This window comes from Bacillus rossius, chromosome 11 (genome assembly GCF_032445375.1).
Source record: "Bacillus rossius redtenbacheri isolate Brsri chromosome 11, Brsri_v3, whole genome shotgun sequence".
Classification (NCBI taxonomy): Eukaryota; Metazoa; Arthropoda; class Insecta; order Phasmatodea; family Bacillidae; genus Bacillus; species Bacillus rossius.
Genome location: NC_086338.1, coordinates 55,082,657 through 55,103,973, shown reverse-complemented (window position 1 = coordinate 55,103,973; position 21,317 = coordinate 55,082,657). Strand labels below are relative to the sequence as shown.

Sequence of the window (21,317 nt, the reverse complement as noted above, 5' to 3'; positions counted from 1 at the left end):
CAGACATGGTAAACATGACCTCAATCTTCCGGCTGTGGAAGCCGACTGACAAGTCACAACTTGTTCAAACTTGTCACTGCATGTCTCAATGGATAAGGCTAGCGGGATTATCACTTCAAATAGATGTAGCGTCAGAAGTTGCTGCTGTTAACAGTTCATACACCCGTTGATCGCACCTGGTGAGAAACTGTAGCAACCAACAGGGCATGTGAGGTGGAGCCTTGAAAGATGATGATCCCCCTCCCTCTCGACCAATGAGAGCTCGGCGCTCAAGGCCACGGACCGGACGAGGGGCGCTCAGTCTCTGGAACAAGCTCGCTCCCCGTGGCGACACAATTCCTCGGGCGCGTGTTAGCAATCACCCTGGCACCATCACTCTCCCGCCACTCTGCCGCCACTCTGCCACCACTCTGCCGCCTCTCTGCCGTCACTAGACACCCGGGCCTTCCGCGGATACTCTCTGTCGCCAGGTCAGACTGCAAGCATTTTACCTTTTCATTGTTCTGATGATTGGGAAAAAAAAAATACTGTGAATGAATTTTTAAAGTATCAACTGATGATGCTACGTATTTTTTGAAGTAAAATCTTTTTCTTAGAATTTTTTTTTTTTAAATGACTAAACGGAGCTTATTTTACAAACAGCCCTCGTAGTTGGAGAGAAAGATTTGCCAGTGTGTCAGGGACTTTAGCGATGTTCGTGACGCACGTAGTCGGTTCTGCCGGCCTCGGGTGGTCATCCCCCCCTTCCCCCCCCCCCGGGTCCGGTGGGAAGCCGTACATTGTGTGGAGCTGGCAATTATTATTTCTGCCACGCCACGCTAACAGTTATTAGTCTCCACTCTCTTGAACGTAAACAAGCCGGTGGGTTTTGTTTATTGTCTGCTGACATGCTTGGGAGTTTGTCCTGACTCCTGCAGGAGAAGGTGCTTGCTTCTTGAGGTTTCGGATCTGTTGCCGGCTCTAGTGCCCGAGGAATAATCCAACAGAACCAAGGAAGGTGTGTAAGGATGCTAATATGTAGCCTCTCCACACCAAAGACAACCTGCTGCCTCCTCGTGGTACCAAGGGTGTTTACTAAAGAAGATATCCTTAGATGTTGTTGGAGAGAGTTATCTGATGAGGAGTAAGAGCCTTCTCTGCAAGCAACAGCAGAAAGTTCGGAAACTTCACCCGGGGGTTAGCAGTGCCAGACCCCCAGGATCTGGATCCCAAAAGCCATGGATATAACTTGAGGATCCATAATGGCATAATGGCAAAGGCTGGTCCTGGGTGGGACCGGGTCACAAAAGCTGTAATCTCCGGGGAACCGGAGACGGTGGGACATCTGAGGGGCTGAACTTGCATGTCTCCAGTTCCCGAGGTGACCCAGCGTTCTGGACTGGGGCAGTTATGCCTTTAGCTTACGGGCTAACAGGTCGAAGGAACACCTAATGATATGAAAAGTCTTGGCAGTAGGGCGGGACGACCACTCGTAATGGGAGATACCCCCTGGTGCCCACGTCGTGTGGTGTGTACTCGCGCCAGCAGTTAGGTCGCTCGGAGCTTTACGAGCAAGACAAATCAGAGGTTGGATAGTTCCTCGACCGGCTCTCTGGGTGTTCTGAGGAGTCCCAGCGCTCGCTGAAGGGACTAAGCCTGTAAGTTTCTGTTGACTGCTGAATGGGCTAGGGTTTTCGGTGATACCGATGATGGGATTGGTTGCCCTCAGCCTTTCGACAGAGCTCTTCCCCGACGGCTTTGAACCGCGCTGAAGTGGCGTATCCACATCCCTCACCATAAGGTGCCGCGTCAAAGATGGTCCAGTATCGTAATGGGAGTATATGCCGGTCCGTAAGGGGCATTATCGGACTTGTATTAAATCCGCGGAACGTAAGTTTTGATACTATGTTTTCTGACATGTTTTGAATTTTGTCACGGACTACTTGTCAGAGATCCGCGTGAATTTTAAATGATTTTGTTGTTTGTTTATTGCTCGTCAGGGTGGATCAGACCCGTGATAATGTTGTTGCAATGTTGAGGGTAAACAGTCTAGGGGTAGGTATAGTTCACTGACCGTGGCATCAGTTTCTTCCTTCTTACTGGCTGCTGTCTGCAAGAGAGGCCATCCATCACCTTATTTGGCCAGGCAATTCGTGGCGAGTTTATTTCCGAACTGGATGGCTGTGATTGTGTGCTGGCAGAAACACAGTCGATCCTACAGTGTTCTAACACACATTTAGTCTCAAAATGTTTTCGTGATAAAGACATGCTCTAGTAATAAGAAATAATTGGTGTTTAGCATGTTCGTACGTATGGTATAACACCCACTCCTGTGAAAACATTCGGCAAAAGAATTGAGGGGTGTCGGAGGGATGTCGGAGGGATGTTGGAGTGGTGGACGAGGGGTGATAGAGGGGTATCGGAGGGATGTCGGAGGAGTGCCGAAGGTATGACGAGGCATGATTGAGGGGTGTCGAGGGAGGTGTTAGAGGGGGTTGGTGGTACGACGGAGGAGTGTTGGAGGTGATGGAGGGATTACGGAGCGACAATGCGGGTGCTTCCAGGGACCAGCCGCTGCCGCGCTACGTGGGTAAGCACGTCACGCTCACCCTGCCAGAGTCCAGCAGCCTCAGCAGCATCAAGTGGTTCTCCGTGTGGTGCGACGAGTTCTCGGTGAGTGCACGGCCGGGAGCCAACACGCCCTCGACCGTCTCTCTCTCTATCTATCTATCTCTCTCTCTCCCGAGTGAGCGCGCGAGCGACTCGTGGAGAACGGAAAGAAGTCCCCAATTTATTTAAATTCGGGCAAATTGAAATACGTATAACTCTGTGCTGCTTCTACTACTGGCTAAAAGTTTATTCGGAGGAAGTTTTTTTTTTTTTTTTTTGCGAAAGAAAATTCTGACCGTTCATTAGACTACAAGTTGTAAGAGCTCAATTTGTTTTCAACAAACTTTTGTGTTGTTTCAGGTGGTATTCTATTTTTATTTGTTTGCAAAACGTTCCCGTTTTTCTCGTTTTTCTGTGTCATCTTGTATAATTTGAACTGCTGTGTAGGACTTTGAGGAAGTTTTTACCCGATCATGAGCGACCCAGTCATGAGCGACCCAGTCATGAGGAACCAATTCCGACATGTGAAAAGATAGTGACCTTGCTTCGACCAAAGATTCCACTGAAGTGTTTTTATTATCTATAGTCTAACCTGGTGTGAAAATAATCCGTTAATAATACTCTTTATAATTTCAGGGAGAAAATTGTATAGTTTATTCCAGCTGAACTAAATATTTTGTATTGACTTCTGACAGTAATTTTTGCCATAGTCTGAGAAAAAAACTTAAACACACGCTGTATTAAATATGTTCCAACTAGCAACAGGTTTCGACAAGTATGTTCATATTTCAACACTATTTTGACTGTAGGTATACAACGGACAAGAATTAAAAAAAAAAAAAGGGCTGAGATTCACTTGGACTCAATAAACATAATAAATTTTAGTATATTTTTGATTGTTTGAAGACCACTATAAAGGATAAAATATAAATTATAAACTGCAATTATGTTATTACAGGAGAGAAACTATAAGTGGCAATAGGTCACTAATTAAATAGAACAAGGCATTCCATTAATTATTTATAATGGTTAAACTGGGCCAAATATTTTAATATGAAATTGTGGTTGAAAGTGATAACCAAGATGGCGTCTTTCAGTTACGTTTCCGTAGAAGATAGAATAGAATATTATTTAAATATACTGTTTGATGAAATTCAAGAAGAAAATATATTCTCAAATTTCGCATTACAAAATAATAAAGGTGTGTCTATACCATTTATGCTCTATGACGTGCATCTGGCAACATAGCACGCTGTTTGCAGGTGAACTTCGGCGACGTGCGCATCCCCAAGAGCCTGGACTACCCGCGGCCGCAGAAGATCCAGGGTCTGAGCGGGGTCCACGGGGTGTCCTCCGACTCCATCGTCATCGTGGATGCGCAGACGCTGCTCATCCCCAACTTCTCCTACGACGGCGAGGCGCCAGGTCAGTGCGCCAATCCCCCGCCGGCTGACTCGGTCCATCAACCGGTCACCTGTCGAACCCCGCTCCTCTCGAATTCGAATACCAAAGAGTACTTCGAATATACCTTTCGAATCCGAATACCAAAGAGAAATTCGAATACACCGTTCATATCCGAATATCAAAGAGTACTTCGAACATTCCCCTCGAATCCATGTACCAAAGAGAAATTTGAATACACCTATCGAATTCGAATACCAAAGAATACTTCGAATATACATTTCGAATCCGAATACCAAAGAGAAATTCGAATATACACTTCCAATCCAAATACCAAAGATAAATTCGAGTACACCTAGAGAATGCGAATACCAAAGAGTAGGTACTTCGAATATACACTTCGAATCCGAATACCACAGAGTACTTCGATTTTATACCCCAAAATCCGAATCTAGGTCTCAAGTTTCCCAAATATGAATAATCTATGAGAAATGAAAAAAATATTAACATGGTTTTGAAACATTTAACTGGAAAACGGGAGTATCCGGCGAAAACCGTACCGAGCTCACGGCAACGTACGCCACGTTTGTTTCCCCACTTGCGAAAACATTTATGGGTTCGACATCCACCGGAAATGGAACCCGGATCTTCTCGTCTAAGGGAACCTTGGATAAGTCACTTAGGATAAGGCATCTTGGATAAGGAACCTAGGGTGAGTCACCAAGGAAAAGTCATCTAGGATAAGGTACCTTGAATAAGACACCTAAGATAAGGTACCTTGGATAAGTCACCTAGGATAATGTACCTTGGATAAATCACCTAGGATAAGGTACCTTGGTTTAAGGCACCTTGGCTAAGGGAGGAACCCCGGGTAAGGAACCTTGGGTAAGGCACAATGGATATGGTAGATAGATCTTCATCTTATGAGCAACAACTTGTTGATACAACAAAAAAAGATTTATAACGTCTGGTTTCCCAACAATTGTTTAAAATAGGTATTTATGTATATATATATATTTATATAACACGGCCTGCAAACATTTGAGAGTGATATTCAAGGATATAAAGTTAGATGGTGTGTTCGGGGTTGTGACACTGTCGCACTTGTTCGGACAGACGCCAAGTTCTGGGTGGGACGCGGCGCCAAGCCGGGCCCCCAGGGGGTGCGCGTGCCCGACGAAAACGGCCAGGAGGAACCGCTGCGGCGCTACGACCGCAAGACCATCGTGCTCACCTTGCCCGGCGACCTCACCGTCCTCGACATCGGCCACTTCGGCGTGTGGTGCGAGGCGTTCGCCGTGGACTTCGGCCACGTGCGGCTGCCGGCGCGCGCGCTCAACGTGCCGCCCTCGCTGCGCATGCTGGGAGTGTCGCCGCAGGTAGGCGCCCCCTCTCCACCCTCCGGGGTCATTACCACCCCCCTGGCCTCTTACCCTCGCTGCGCATGCTGGGAGTGTCGCCGCAGGTAGGCGCCCCCTCTCCACCCTCCGGGGTCATTACCACCCCCCCTGGCCTCTTACCCCCGCTGCGCATGCTGGGGGTGTCGCCGCAGGTAGGCGCCCCCTCTCCACCCTCCGGGGTCATTACCACCCCCCCTGGCCTCTTACCCCCGCTGCGCATGCTGGGGGTGTCGCCGCAGGTAGGCGCCCCCTCTCCACCCTCCGGGGTCATTACCACCCCCCCTGGCCTCTTACCCCCGCTGCGCATGCTGGGGGTGTCGCCGCAGGTAGGCGCCCCCTCTCCACCCTCCGGGGTCATTACCACCCCCCCTGGCCTCTTACCCCCGCTGCGCATGCTGGGGGTGTCGCCGCAGGTAGGCGCCCCCTCTCCACCCTCCGGGGTCATTACCACCCCCCCTGGCCTCTTACCCCCGCTGCGCATGCTGGGGGTGTCGCCGCAGGTAGGCGCCCCCTCTCCACCCTCCGGGGTCATTACCACCCCCCCTGGCCTCTTACCCCCGCTGCGCATGCTGGGAGTGTCGCCGCAGGTAGGCGCCCCCTCTCCACCCTCCGGGGTCATTACCACCCCCCCTGGCCTCTTACCCCCGCTGCGCATGCTGGGGGTGTCGCCGCAGGTAGGCGCCCCCTCTCCACCCTCCGGGGTCATTACCACCCCCCCTGGCCTCTTACCCCCGCTGCGCATGCTGGGGGTGTCGCCGCAGGTAGGCGCCCCCTCTCCACCCTCCGGGGTCATTACCATCCCCCTCTGGGGACGTGCCCCGGGGGTAGTGACCCAGGTCAGCCTCTTCTTAAAATCATCTCATCCAAATACACTCATATATACTAAACCAAATATGGCACTTTAGGGGGCACTTAATGTCGTAAAATAACATTTTAGATTTTACGTTTATTTATTTTTTTACAAACACCCCCCCCCCCCCCTTTTCACTCCAAGCAAAAAAAAAAAAAATCTTGCAGAGGAGAAGTAGAGTGACCCTCTGGATTTAAAAAGCCCTTCGCTATAACTTTCTTCGCTTATTTCGTGGTCATAAGCTTAGACCGTTTAATTAGATGAGTTGTGTCGGTTACCCCTCACCGCCTTTTTTTTTTTTTTTTTTTTCAATGAGCGAAACCCTTGGGCACGCAGTTTTCTCTTCCCCCCTCATTTTTTTCTATCGACTCCTACAGACCTGCTCCCTGGCAGAACTTGAGGGCCAGACCGGTCAGACTGCGCCATCTGCATCTGACGTCGTGGACAACATTCGTGAATTAGAATCACGACAAAATCGAGTGGAATAATATTATTTTTTTTCAAATATAACGTTTAAATATGTGGGTATTTTTTATTTTCATTTAGGGCAAATGTGTTATTAATTTTTTAACCTTTACGATAGAAAACGAAGTACCCGAAAATAACAAATCGAATAAGTTCCACTTATAAGTGCGTTACTCATGAAAATAACAGGTCTGGCCTAAAAAAAATATTTACAAATTTCTTAGTTAAAATCTTCAACAAGTGTAACAATACGCGTTCTTGCTAATCTTTATCTGTGTCAAGCCGAGAGGAAAGCCAGGATAAGTATTTTAAACAATCTACCGCACTGCGTTCTATGCACTGTCACGAGAACCAGGTTCGTCGGACAAGTGAACGTGTCTCGCTGCTACAGGAGACGTATCGGACAGCAGGGTCGGACAACTCGGTCGGACAGACGCGACTGCGCAAGTGGAAGGTTCGCCTTTTAGCCCAGTCACAATCCGAGAACATAGCCTAAGACTCCGTAAACAATACTCTACGCTGTTCTCTCCCCTAATAGCTAGAGGTGAAATCAGAAATATTCCATCTTCAATTCAGCAATTTTGAGGTTAGAAACCATTTTTTTTTTTAAATCTTTTACGTTGTCGTAATTTAATGTAATGCCTTGAAATCTATATTCAGCCACCGCTTATTTGTGGAATCATAATAATTACATTATGTTTAGTCACTTTTTGTCTCAAAAAACGAATTATGTGTAATCTCTGTATTAACGACGGCAATGTGGCATACTTCGTTTTATTTTTTTCCTCCCTTTATTTTCGCATCGTATTTAAGTATTTTCATGTGTTTTTTTTATTTACCTTGAAGAGAAAATTTTAAAAATTAAAATATCTCAAATGGAAAATTTCTGAAAGAGTGTTTTCGAAAATACGTGACTCATATTTGAGTGGTGCAGAATAAGGCAAACCTTTCACCGTTCACAAAAATGCTTGGACACTTCTGTCTCATTTCATTTGTAACAGAGAAAGTTGGAGATGTCATGACAAAAGTTTCTTAATTAATAATTTATGTGACTTTTTTGATTTTAAATCTTTATAAGGCCATGGTATACTGAAGGTTGAATTAACATTAATATATTCAAACCGATATATTTTAAGTTTAATGGAACAATCACAGAAAATAAAAACTGCGATTTATCATAACTATGGTTTATCAGAAGATATATAAATAAAATATACAGCATTAATAAAATTTGAAAAGAAATAGCCTACATTCATGAAATCTTAAAAATAATATTATCGTATGGCCTCAGGTAGTTTTAGCTGTAGGTAATCTTAAAATTATACCGAGTCACCAACTAATGAAAGTTAAAACTGTTGAAATAAGGTTTATTTTTCACACAAAAGTCGAAGATTTTTTTCCTCTCCATTAATCAAGCACATTTTCAATTGAGTGGTTAATTTAGCATTGTTACTGAGGAAATAAAGAAGAATTTGTTTTAAAATGCAATTGAATCACTTGAAATGAATAGAAGTACCCAAGCATTTTTTTGGCTTATTTGATTGTTATTATAATGTATTGGTGTGGAACTGTGTAAGTTATATGCCCTTATGTATGTGCAAAATCCACAGGTTATATTCTACACATAAAAAAAGTAAGATTAAAAATCTATTCCTAAAAATACAAGATCAGAAAATAATTATTTTAATTTTATGATATCATACAAAGGTTTGTTTACTTTGAAAATATTTAACAATAATCCTGGGGTAAAAGTTACAACTATTCGGTTGGATGATTTGTTACTTAGATAAATATAAATCTCAAAAATCACGTCAGTGTGAACTTTGACTTACGTGGCAGTTAGCAGACAAAGCTCTGATCTCTGAATGTTTCGTCCTCACAAGTGAACATACAGCTAACGTGATACAAATCTGTCCCACTCTTGCAAGATTGTCTTATCAATTTAATGGTGCCAGTATTGTAAAACACGAAACGAGATAAACACAGCTGTTGTAAAATTACTACTTTGAAATGTTAAAAAAATATATTCTGAACTCGAAAATTTGCATAAGTAACCAAAAAATTCAAACTTGTTTACAATAATTTACCATGTAGTATTTCAAGGAAAACTTGCATTAATTGTTTTAATTTACACAGAATTACTATTAAAAGATTTTAACATTTGGACTTTTTAGAGTTGTTAGTTGCTCATAAAAATACATCCCCAGTATAAATTTTCCATTACTGCTAACTCTTTCGTCATCTTTTTATTGTATTGTTAACCGCTGATCTTTTCACACTGAAAAAAAAAGTTATAAAACATGTGATGTAAAGTTTTGCATGAGTCAATAATTGTCTCTAAGCTTAATTATTTAAAATAAGACTTTAAACTTCATAAGTAAACCCAAATGTTTAAAATTTTGGCCAAGGTGTCTGTGACTTAATTGCTTTAAAGAAAAATTAGTGGATTATAAACATATGGTATAGGTGTCTTCTTAGATGTTATTTAATTCAAATATAAACATTAAATGTTGTGTTAAAAGTTTTTAACATGTTATTGGGGAAAAAGAGCAGGTGTTGGATTCTGCGTTGTTCGCACTAGTTGCTAATTAATGCTTGGAAGTATCTGAGACGCTAAGTGCAATAAATGAAACCTGGTAACATATTTGGTAAGTTTAAAAATGACTTAAATGTCGTAAATTTTGGATTCAAATAAGTATTTTTTCTGTGAAATATGTATTATTTCTTGTGCTAAAGTAAAATTTGAATGAAAGACAACATCGTCCATATGAATTTATGAATTACTAAATCAACAAATATAGAACAAAACAAGCTAGGTTCTTGTTAAGGGTGTATGTGCTAGTTAATGTGGGACATAAATCGAGACATATTTAGCAAGAGGAAGATGTTTTTATTTGTGGAGTGGGAATTTATTACGCTAATGTGAGAACAACTCGTAAGATATCATCCATTCGAAACTCGTGTTTTGAAAAAATCGCACGTAAGACTTGTACGACCATACAAATATTGCAATATTTTAGTTCCCTCTAAAACGCTTTCTTTGTGCACTTTTACACGCGCAATTACTGTCAGAAGAATTTATAGTTTTACAACTCACAATGTCTTAACAAAAACCAAATACAAAAATAATTTTATACATATAGTTTATATTTTTAAAATTATAATTCACTCACTTTCACAGGCAAATTTTTTTTTTCTTTCCTCAAACCGTATTGGTACAATTCAGGGAACGCGCAAAGAAGGGTTTTTGGAATCAGGAAAGTTATGTTTCTCCGACAAGCAGACGTGTTGACAAGCACCGCGGGATGTTCGATGGTCAGATGTTTTCCGAAAATCACGTCAGTTGGCGCACTGCTGTTGGCGACGCTAAACACGCGCCGAGCCCAGTGCGACCAACCTCCTCTTGAAGCGTACGGAAAATTTCCCCGGTTTTCACTGCCAACCCAAAACTGAGCTCGCCCGGTTGCAGTCGGTGTACTTCAACTTGTCCCAGGTTTGACAGTTGACCGAAAGTAGACCCGGTGATCTGTCACTGCTGTCCCGTCAGCGGCGATTGTTAAAAAAGAAACCCTCGTTGGGTTGTCAGCATCCACGACCAAGTGGCAGTTAGGAAAACTGCTTTTTTTGAGAACTGTCAAACTGAGACAGGTAACACGGCATATATTTGACATAAGACACCGTGTCTCGAAAAAAAAAAAAAAATATTTTTAATGAGTGCAGTTTAAATAATTTTAAAATATCTGCATTTTTGACGTAGCGAAAATCGTAGTATTGCACACCGCTGGAGAGAACGTCGAACAGAGGTCAAGTTTAAGGATAAAAGTGGACACAGTGTGTCATGCCGCCGAGGTGCAGATATGTACATGTTCCCGCGGGAGTTGAGTCGACGAATGGGCGACGTGGGTCGACGAGACGAGGACGAAGCGCTGACGGAAGGAAGGAGAGAAACTGGGAGCACCCCGAGGAAACCCGTGTTGGCGGTGTTCTGTCCCGGTCTGGACCCCCCCCCCCCCACCCCTCCCGGGGGGTCACCGATGTCGAGGGCTCCGCGGGCAGAAGGTAAGGAGCGACCCTTGCGCCATCCCCACACCCCTAGGGGTCGCGACCGGGAACCACACATAACTTAGAAAGTCACAACTTAGAACTGTCATAACTTAGAAAACTTGGAAAAATCCACGTAACTTAGAAACACACAACTTAGAACGGTCATAACTTAGAAACACGTAACTTAGAAACACGCAACAAAGAACCACACAACTTAGAAACGTCGTAACGTAGAAAGTCACAACTTAGAACTGTCATAACTTAGAAAACTTGGAAAAATCCACGTAACTTAGAAACACACAACTTAGAACGGTCATAACTTAGAAACACGTAACTTAGAAACACGCAACAAAGAACCACACAACTTAGAAACGTCGTAACGTAGAAAGTCACAACTTAGAACTATCACAACTTAGAAACACACAACTTAGAACTGTCATAACTTAGAAACACACAACTTAGAAACACGCAACGCAGAACCACACAACTTAGAAACGTCGTAACGTAGAAAGTCACAACTTAGAACTATCACAACTTAGAAATACACAACTTAGAACGATCATAACTTAGAAACACGCAACGCAGAACCACACAACTTAGAAACTTCATAACGTAGAAAGCCATAACTTAGAAAATTCTAAGTTATGTGTTTCTAAGTTGCGTGTTTCTAAGTTGTGTGTTTATAAGTTATGACAGCACCCCGTCGCGACCGAGGAACGAACTCAGGACACCACGAGTACACGGGCAACTACGCGCCGTGGAAGGAAGCAACCTTTTTTCCATTTACGGCAAAGTAAAAAAAATAATAATAATGTTTGCAGGCTGTCACGGCCATTGTCTGAAGTAGCTTGGCTTCTGGGTTGTAGCCCGCGTCCTTTGGTGAATAATTCAACCGACGTTTCTGGTCGACACTGCAGTCGCCATCATCAGGGAGCAGTTACCTACCGATCAGGGAGCATTTACCTACTGAGTAGGTAATTGCTCCCTGATGATGGCGACTGCAATGTCGACCGAAACGTCGGTGAATTATTTGCCAAGGACACGGCTACAACCCAAAAGCCAAGCTGCTTTAAAAAAGTTTATCAAACAATTTTTTTTCCTGTAAAAAAAAATTAACCTTTAATATATAATCTTTCTTTGGTGTTTCTCAGTTCTTTGAGGCTACAATATTTTTTTTTTTCCTTGCAACACGAACTCTCACGTACAGAAAGTATAGCTAAACTTCACTTCACGCGAAGAAATGGATACTGGTCCACATTTTAAAAAATAAAAGTTGTTTTTTGCGTCGAAGAGAGCTGTTTTCCAGACCGCTGCCCCGCGCGCGACGTGGAAGTTGTTGGATGTACAGTCACTTCTGTAAACGAAAGGGTCCTTCGTTTTCACTGTTAATCTGGAGCAATGAGGGCCAATCAGAGACCCTCACTCAAAGAAGTGTCGAATCACAGACACTCAGTCGAGACGACTCACTAGTCAGCAGCCAATGAACAGTTGACATATGCCCGAGTGTGTAGAGTGTAGTAGAGTCTATCCTGGAGGTCATTGAACCCGCGAATTTTGGAGGCCTATAGTTATCGGTAAATTTAAGATGAACATAGAGAGAAAAACCGGTATTATAATATAGTAGTGTAATGAGTTTTTTTTGACGTGTTAACGTCTTATAAATCGACGAACGCCGGCTGCACGCACGAAAAAAGCATGACTCATTGTCACGTTCCGCCTGAGCCGAGCGTGCAAGAACCGACCAACCAGCACCGTGCGAGAAAATCTTCTATAATATCAAAACAGGTTGAGGTATGCAATTTTTCATCAACGTTTTCTTATGACGTTATCGCCTAAAATTATCGTCCGTAAACCGATTTTACAGACAACCCTCTTTATTTATTTATTTTTTTTCGCGTAAAGATTTGGAGACTAGCTGAGAGTTAAAACGCTCGGCTGCGGCGTCGTGATTGGTCGAGGTTTTTCTTCCAGGCACGTGTGTCCACAGCTGAACGGCCACGAGTAGAGACTGGAAAAATTCGCGCTTTGGATGACCTCCAGGATAGACTCCAAAAACCCCTTACACACTCAGGAAAAATGCCACCTGCTCATTGGCTACTGACTCGTGACACGTGTCAACTGGGACGCTTGCGATTCCATACTTTTTTTTTGGTTGAAGGTTTTTTCATTGGCTCAAAGTCCTTCAGATAAAACTGTGAGCCAATCAGAGAAGCAAATATAAAGGTACAGTTGTTTTGGATTCTATCATATCGTGAAATGAATCCGCGAATTTTTCCGGTCTCTAGCCACGAGTCGGACAAGGCGACGGCGTCTCTCTCCGATGACCGCCAATCACGAGGAAGAAGAAACCCCTGGTTTTAGTGGGGGGGGGGGGGAATCGTGCCTAATTGCAGTCTAATAAGCGTCCGGATTGTAGGTATTAATTTTTTTTCGCGGAAAATAAAAAAAAAAGATTGCCTGCTCCCTGGCCAATAATAATTTTGCAAGTGAAAGTCACTCCACGGATGTTACCGACGTGTTTTTTCCCCCTTTCGTGGTCCGCCTTTCTACATGAGAGGTTGTCCTGTCGACTCACACGGACTGAGGGGTGGGAGGGGGGGGGGAGGGATCATTGGGACTCGGCCGTCCGTAATTCAACCTCCGAGCCCCGGTCCGACTTTCGCTTTCGCCGTCCGCGGACATTCCCGAGGGGAAGAGCCGGGGAGAGATCGAGAGAGAGAGAGAGAGAGAGAGAGAGAGAGACGGGAGATAAATAAAGCAGGCAAGCGGGAAAACACGTAGAAACGCCCTTGGTTCGCCCGAGAAACACGTTTTGCCCGCCATCAGGTCCTCAAGGTCGCCGCGTTGACAGGGAAAGTCTGTCCGTGATTTCCTTCTCTCCGCCTTTTTTTTTTTTTACTTTAACATTTTTTTTTATGTACACCACTCTCCGCTCTTGTTTCCATGTATAAATAATTAGCGTCGTTCTGTGATATGTTCTCGAGTATCGTTAGGTAAGGATTTCTGCTCGAGGACATTCGTGCCGAACAATATATGTTTTTTTTTTTTTCAATACATTAAAAAAAATATGCGAGCGAGTCTCAGTCCTCGCCGGAGATGTGTGACGTCTAACCCATGTAACCAGCGGTTTAATGTGTTTTCGTGTTGAAGATACGCTTACAATACGGAACTCGTGTCTCGGACACGTAATTTTCCGTATTATTCTTTAAAATAATTTCGATTTAAAGTCAAAAGTTCTATCATCGTCCTATCCTTAAAAGAATAACACAGATTGGAAGAAGTTAAATAGCAAACATGTATAAAAGTTATAGTTAAAATAATCTCTTCGTTAAAGTAATAATAATAAACATACTTGAATTAATGAGTGAAAATAAAAGTAAATTTATCAATTAAATTTTAGATTTCATTTCACTCCTTCTTTGCATCCATACAAAATACGTAGCTAAAGTACATTTCTGGACGCGAATCACACGTAGTTTCCACAACCTGCCGCTAGAATTCGCTGCCGGCATCGTAACAGCGGCTTGCCACCATGACGCGCAGAGAGCAGCACTTTCGCTGCGTCGACTATCGAACCATTCGATTGGCACAAAGAAATTTGAAACTATTATGAAACGGCTCCTTTAAAAGCGAAAAAAGACTTGGGGGAAAAAAATACTAAACCCCTGCTTTGGACCTGATTTCCGACAAGTAATTTTACGAGAACGCTGCCCATCTTGGTAAAATTCACTAAAAAGTTAATACGATAACGTTCACCTTTGTCCTTGTGAACCTTGGTTCACGCTTTGGCCGCAGATAGCAGCACCTTCCCTCCATACTTTATGTTACAAATTTCCGTCGCATTACTTCTTGTTACGTAGTTCAGTCGCATTCACGAAATCACTCCCACCAAATTCCGTGAACCGGAAGCTAAGATGTTACACAACAGAACAGGTGTTTTCGCGGTATACTTCACGTATGAAACATTTGCTGCACAGTATTGTAAGTAGGATACGTACGGGTAAAAAAAAATTAATATGAAATATCCCGCTGCAGAATAATTAGGGACCGGAAAAATTCGCAGTTTCGAAGGCCTTCAGGATAGACTGCACATTCCCCTGTGCACTTGGGCAAAAAACGCAAGATCATTGGCTGCTGACTTGTAAGTCGTCTCATCTGGTTTGTCTGTGATTCGATCCTTCTTTGGTTGAGAGTTTTTAATTGGTTGAGATTCTTCCAGATGAGCAGTAAGCCAACAGCAAAATCATCTAAAAGGTATATGTATTTGAATTTTAGCCTATCGCCGATTAAATTCGCGAATTTTTCCTGTCTCTAAGAATAATATGGTCACCACTCAAGTCTACCTTCCCGAAGACTGCGCGTCAGTTCGGGGGCTGGAGCGTATGGGCCAAGAGGCGTGGGATGCGCGGGGAAGTTTCACCCTTAGAGCACCCTGTGCCCGACCAGGCAGACATCGCCTTAAGCGGAGAACTGCCTTAGTGCGCTGAGCCCTGCCTCAAGGCGTTCAAACGTTTGGAGATACCGCATTCAAGCTCTGGCGTGTTTGACCCTTGGATGTTCATGCGACCTTCCGAGCCAAACTTGTCAATAATAATGTTCGCAGGCTTTCACGGCCATTGTCTGGAGTAGCTTGGCTTCAGGGTTGTAGCCGCGTCCTTGGCGAATAATTCAACCGACGTTTCGGTCGACATTGCAGTCGCCATCATCATAGAGTAGTAACCTACTGTAACTGCAAGTAGGTGACTGCTCCCTGATGATGGCGACTGCAACGTCGACCGGAAACGTCGTTTGAATTATTCGACAAGGACGCGGCTACAACCCAGAAGCCGAGCTACTTCAAACGTGACCATAGGCTACTTCCGCCCACCTGCACCTGTCGATGTTTCCTCTTTTCAACAAGCTTACGCCATATTTCTGCTGTCTCAGTGAAGGGAAGTAGTTATGATTCACTTAAAAAGAAAAGGCATGGTTTATTTATTTCCGTTCATTCTTTTATAATTATGACTGTGTTTCCTAGGAAAATTAGAGAATTTTTACTTTTCTCCCGCCCATTTCAATTTTTCGCAAAATTACAGTCTACTCTAAATAGCATTACCACTTATTCCGCAGTTCTTTAACTGTTACTGATTTTGACGTACTTGATAAATTCTTTTTTTTTAATATAACTTTTTGTGATGCAATTATCACGGAATTTTCTGTAAAGATAAACAAAATATTATTTTGACTAAATAATCCTTTCAAATTAATTTTATGTATTTTCCTTTCTTTGGAATGTTTAAAATTCTTGTAATTAAGTATACTACATTTTCATTTGTCAATAATGTTATTTATATACAAATGTTAAAGTCAATGGTGTGACGGGTTGTAACGCAATACCTACAGTTTTAGCTTTAGTTTCTTTTCTGCGGTGGTATCGATGCGATTGAGTTACAAACCACATTTTGAACTGGGATGCATGCGACGCCTGTACCGTGCTATTTAGTGCGCTTTATTTTTAGCCATCTCAGAGGAGACAGTCATGCGGAACAGAAAATTTCAAAATTCTGAAACGCTTTTATTTTTTTATTTTTTATTTTTTTTTCTCGGTTCGGGTCTGTAGACAGGCTACACCTGAAACAGAATGTGCGGCAAGTTGTGTGGTCTTAACATCCTTGGGCGTATATCCCGGGGGGGGGGGTCAGAGGGCACTGCCCCCCCCCCCCACTCCATCCTTGGAATCATGGGCGCCACGCCCACCCGGGCATATCCGAGTGGGGTCTGCTTACGAAAAGCATTTAAGAGTTCGCCGAGGGTCGAAAAGTACTTTTGATTTCGGATTAAGTTTTTAAACTGTGTTTTTAGAAGAGTTAAAATGGCTAAAACGCATGTTTTCAGAGTAAAACAACCAGTACATATTCTTGAAAGCACTTAAGGGACTTGCAACACACCTTTATCTTAGGATCTAAAACGCCCCCCCCCCTTTCCCCCTAATCTTACAGTCACGCGCTACATTATAATTGCGTGGTTATTTCTTACCTACACTGTTTTTTTAGAATGTTATTTAACCTGAAAATACAGGGTATAATTATGATTATGGTTGCTATTTTATAAGTCCGAACTAAGCTTTGTTTATAAAATATTCAATATGTTTTTTTTTAGTTGGTAAAAAAATTATTATAGTTAGGGACCGGAAAAATTCGCGGTTTCGATGGCCTTCAGGATAGACTACACATTCCCCTGTACACTCGGGCAAATAACGCAAGTTCATTGGCTGCCGACTTGTAGGTAAGTCGTCTCGGCTGGTTTGTCTGTGATTCGATCCTTCTTTGGTCGAGAGTTGTTAACTGGTTGAGGTTCGTCCAGACGAACAGCAAGCCAGTAGCAAAATCATCTAAAAGGTTTATGTATTTGAATTCTAGCCTATCGCCGAATGAATCCGCGAAATTTTTCCGGTCTCTGTTGATAGTTGAAGATTTAAGAATAAACGGGGCCGGGCCACCCAGCCCCGCCCTTGTGGGGGTCGTGTGTCGGAGGAGGGCGGTCAGGGTTCACGGCCCAGGCGCAGTTACGTCCTTGGGCACTTCCCGCCGGGTCGCCGGCCTTGAGGGCTGACCCGGGGGAGCTCGCCGAGTAGAGACCCGCCCTGGCTCTGGGCTGGCCTCCCCTCCTTCCCCGGGCAACACACACTCGGCGCGCACAGCCGCACACAGTCCTGCTGCACAGACCTTGATGCAATCCATGCACTTGCTCGCAACTTCGTCTCCCTCTAAAAGGCCCTTCAGAACCGTCCATCTGAAGAATATCGCTCAAGTTCCATCCACAAAATTGCAACGAAACAATTTTTGTGTAATTGTATGTTAGCCTTCATAAGTAACCCTGTTGAGGCCCGGGCCGATTGTCAATTGTTTTTCACCTTTTTTTTTAATAATGTTGTCTTAAATTTGCAATATGCAAACCATATACAAATTATGAAAGCACAGTCAAAATAAAATAGAAAAACAATTTTTAATAAGAATAAATCGAATAGCTCGCCAACCAAACCTCGGCTTCTCACTTAAAAGCCTTACGATCCTCTCCGCCATCTGTAAGCCCACAGGGGCGGTAATAAATTCTTGTTCACCCTCCTTAGTGCCCCTCTGAAGTATTATTGACATATCTTTTTATTATAAGTTTATCTTTCCAGTACGTATCCAAATTTTTGTATCTTAGAAGTTTCTCCAAGAATTTACTTAATAAAATTATTAGCGCACTAAGGAGAGGCGTAACAAAATCCATATATTGACCATCCCTGAAGAGCCTTTCGAGCAGTTTATTAGCTTCTTGGAACCAATCCTCACAGAGCGTTAGCATTCATGAAGCATACCCCAGATCATCCATGCATAGAATGACTCTAAAGACCACAGTAAATTTGTTTCCCATTCATATCCATTTCAATTTTATACTTTAATGCGTAATATGTTCTTTATCACTAAAGATCTTTGAAAAAGTAAAGGACAACGTTGCTGCGAGATGGCTCCAGTCTCTAACTCCAAGGAGGAAGAGTGCGTAGAATGCAGGAGAGGTCATGTCTCTTCACTGTTAGTTATTATAGTAAATTTGCGGAATTTGCAACGAAAAAAAAAAATTGTGTCTCAGATAAATGAAGAGTTCTTCGTAATATCAGCTATCAGCATCTTCGTAGGAACTACAATGTTGAGTTCGATTGTGTCCAGGGTAGGAAGCCACTTGGAAGGTAGAAGAGTGTTATTTGCTGTGGACTTATCATGTTGTTGACGTGACAACGTCTAATAAATCGATGAACGCCGGATGCACGCACGAAAAAGTGTCCCGTAACGCACATTGTACCCGTCACGCTGTGTCCAGTTACGCTCATTGTACACTTGCGCCGCATCTATCTCTTTTCCACTCGATTGGAACAACCATCGATTTGACTTTTTCGAGGCACATTAAACTTGAAACACTCCCATTCGTTTCCTACTGTTCCTATCATCGTCCTATCCTTAACAGAATAACACGGATTGGAAGAAGTTAAATAGCAAACATGTATAAAAGTTATAGTTAAAATAATCTCTTCGTTAAAGTAATAAACATATTTGAATTAATGATTGCAAATAAAAGTAAATTTATCAATTAAATTGTAGATTTTATTTCACTCATTCTTTGTATCCAAACAAAATAGTGATAATTCAATAAAAATGATTCAATTTTAGTCATAAAAGTATGCAATCATTTCATCAATGTTTTGTTATGACGTTGTCACGTTAAACTATCGTCCGTAAACCGACTTTACAGACAACCAATTTATTTTTTTATTTTTTTTATGTTTGGTTGGCGTGCCAGGATTTTTCTTGTGGATTCGTTTTCAAAGCGAGTAAACTTTGTGCTCGTGAATTTACGAAGATGTTCGAGTAATTACGGAGATACGTGGATAATGTTTGACTAGAATAATTCTCCGTGAGTGTATGCGGAGGACATATTTAACAGCGCGGGGTCGACGGGAAAGGAAAGGACTCCGCCACGCACGCATCGGCCGAGGTCCGCACGACGCAACGCAGAGGAGGAAAAAAAAGAGGAGAGAAGAAGAAAGTGAAAGGCGCTTGGCGGCAGGTTGGCTGACCTGCGCCCGAGGTTTGTTCCTGGTTCTCCTTCGGCGCGCTGATTGCGGGTTGCAGCCCCGCCCCGCGGGGGGAAGAGAGGAAGAAAATGGCGGGTTGAAGGAGACGAGAGAGAGAGAGAGAGAGAGAGAGAGAGAGAGAGAGAGCTGACACAACCCGGCGTAACGCCCGTGCGATGCCACTTTCCAAACATGTACGAGCGATCTTCATTCGGCGGAAACAGTTCAAACCGTTCTCTCGTGGACAGACGACATTGCTGGATTACATTCGACGTCACAGGAAAAAAATCTCACGAATGAACAACAAAGATGAATACACAAACACCCTTTGAACAGTCCGAAAATCGGCTGTTGCCGAAAATTCCGTGAAAGGAATAGAGTCAATGCAAATAAATAAAAATTCAGCGCGGAACTTAACACATTTGGCTGACAACGAAAATATATTTGCAGTAAGAACAGTAAATACAGACAGACAACAAATTTTGGACAACGCAGCAACAAACAACAATTGTTTCTAATTTAGCCTCCCTCACTGCAAGAATCGTCAAAGAGTTCAGGTGATATTGTTGAGCTGTTTCTGGCTGGTGGACCAGTTAAAGTTCGGCCTTACATGCTAGTTGGTCGGCATTGCCGTCAATCAAGCATCATCACGCGGTGACCACATTGTCGCTGACCTTATGCGTTGTCCCGTCGCCGCTGGCCCGATCGATGCATTGTGTACAAAGCAGTGTAAATTCAACCGGTGGAGAAGGGAGAAATTTTATTTTTCTTACCCCCCTCCCGGTAAAAATATTCTCTCTTGCTTATTCCCAGCCAGGGAAACAAATTTCTAGAGATCGGAAAAATTCGCGGATTCATTTCACGATATGACAGAATCCAAACAACTGTACCTTTAAATTGCTTCTCTGATTGGCTCACAGTTTATCTGAAGGACCTTTGAGCCAATGAAAAACCTTCAACCAAAAAAGTATCGAATCGCAAGCGTCCCAGTCGACAGTTGTCACGGGTCAGTAGCCAATGAGCAGGTGGCATTTGCCCGAGTGTGTAGGGGATGGTGGAGTCTATCCTGGTCATCCAAAGTGCGAATTTTTCCAGTCTCTGCAAATTTACCCTTCATAAAATGCTAACACGGGAGCATCGAGTGAGACAAATAAAGCAACGTGTCTGCAGCCAGATGTCGACTGCAATGAACTGCTGTCGGAACAAGCCGGTCTAGTTTCGCAGCTGTATAATGTAGTGTATACGCTGTAAATAACATAACGCTTATCAATTTGCACGTAGCGCATGTACTAACTTCACTGATGGGCTGGTCTGACGACTAATCTTTACGAACAACCTCTTAATTATAGTAGTTTTTTAAAAGTGTGGCATGTACAACTAAATTTAGAATATTAATGTTAGTGTACATATATTTAACAGTAGTTGATGTCAAAAAACTATATACATAATTATAAATTTTGAGCAATCTATTTGTATAGCTATATGTTGTTTGGTTATGGATTTGAAATTATTTTTTTAAGTACCTAAAGTTAAAATATTAAATGCCCTGACGTTGATACTCTAAACAACAAAAATTGACACATTTTGTGTAAATACGTACCCTGCGCAGCGTTCCTGCTGCTAAAAAAAAACACACACACACATATATATCGGTGTGTTTGTTGACTAGTTGTGTAGTGATTAAATAAATTTTTGACGTGTACTTAAAACCAGTTTTCAGTCCAAAGTGTCCAACACTGCAGTAGTTGGTATTCGAAAGGAACGCAAATCGCAGGTCGGTCGGAGAGAGTGGTCGGGGCCAGTGTGTGCGAGGTACGTCCTCTTTCGAGTGCACGAGGCTTGCGGAACTCCCGATGTTTCGTAACGATCCCCGTCTCGTATGTGGGGAAGGGGGGGGGGAATGAGGAACATTCTTTCTTGCAACTCGCGGCGGCCGTCACGATTATATCTGGTTCACGGTTAATAGAAGGGGGAA

At 43.1% G+C, this 21,317-nt stretch overlaps 1 protein-coding gene across 1 annotated transcript in view; it reads left to right on the top strand.

Moving 5' to 3' along the window:
- LOC134537025 (protein Skeletor, isoforms D/E-like) overlaps positions 1 to 21,317 on the top strand; it is a 75,433-nt gene that overhangs the window by 25,178 nt on the left and 28,938 nt on the right. The window contains exons 4-6 of the mRNA XM_063377218.1: positions 2,544 to 2,652; positions 3,852 to 4,014; positions 5,107 to 5,369. Of these exons, the coding sequence (XP_063233288.1) occupies positions 2,544 to 2,652; positions 3,852 to 4,014; positions 5,107 to 5,369 (535 nt within the window). The remainder of the gene's footprint in view (positions 1 to 2,543; positions 2,653 to 3,851; positions 4,015 to 5,106; positions 5,370 to 21,317) is intronic.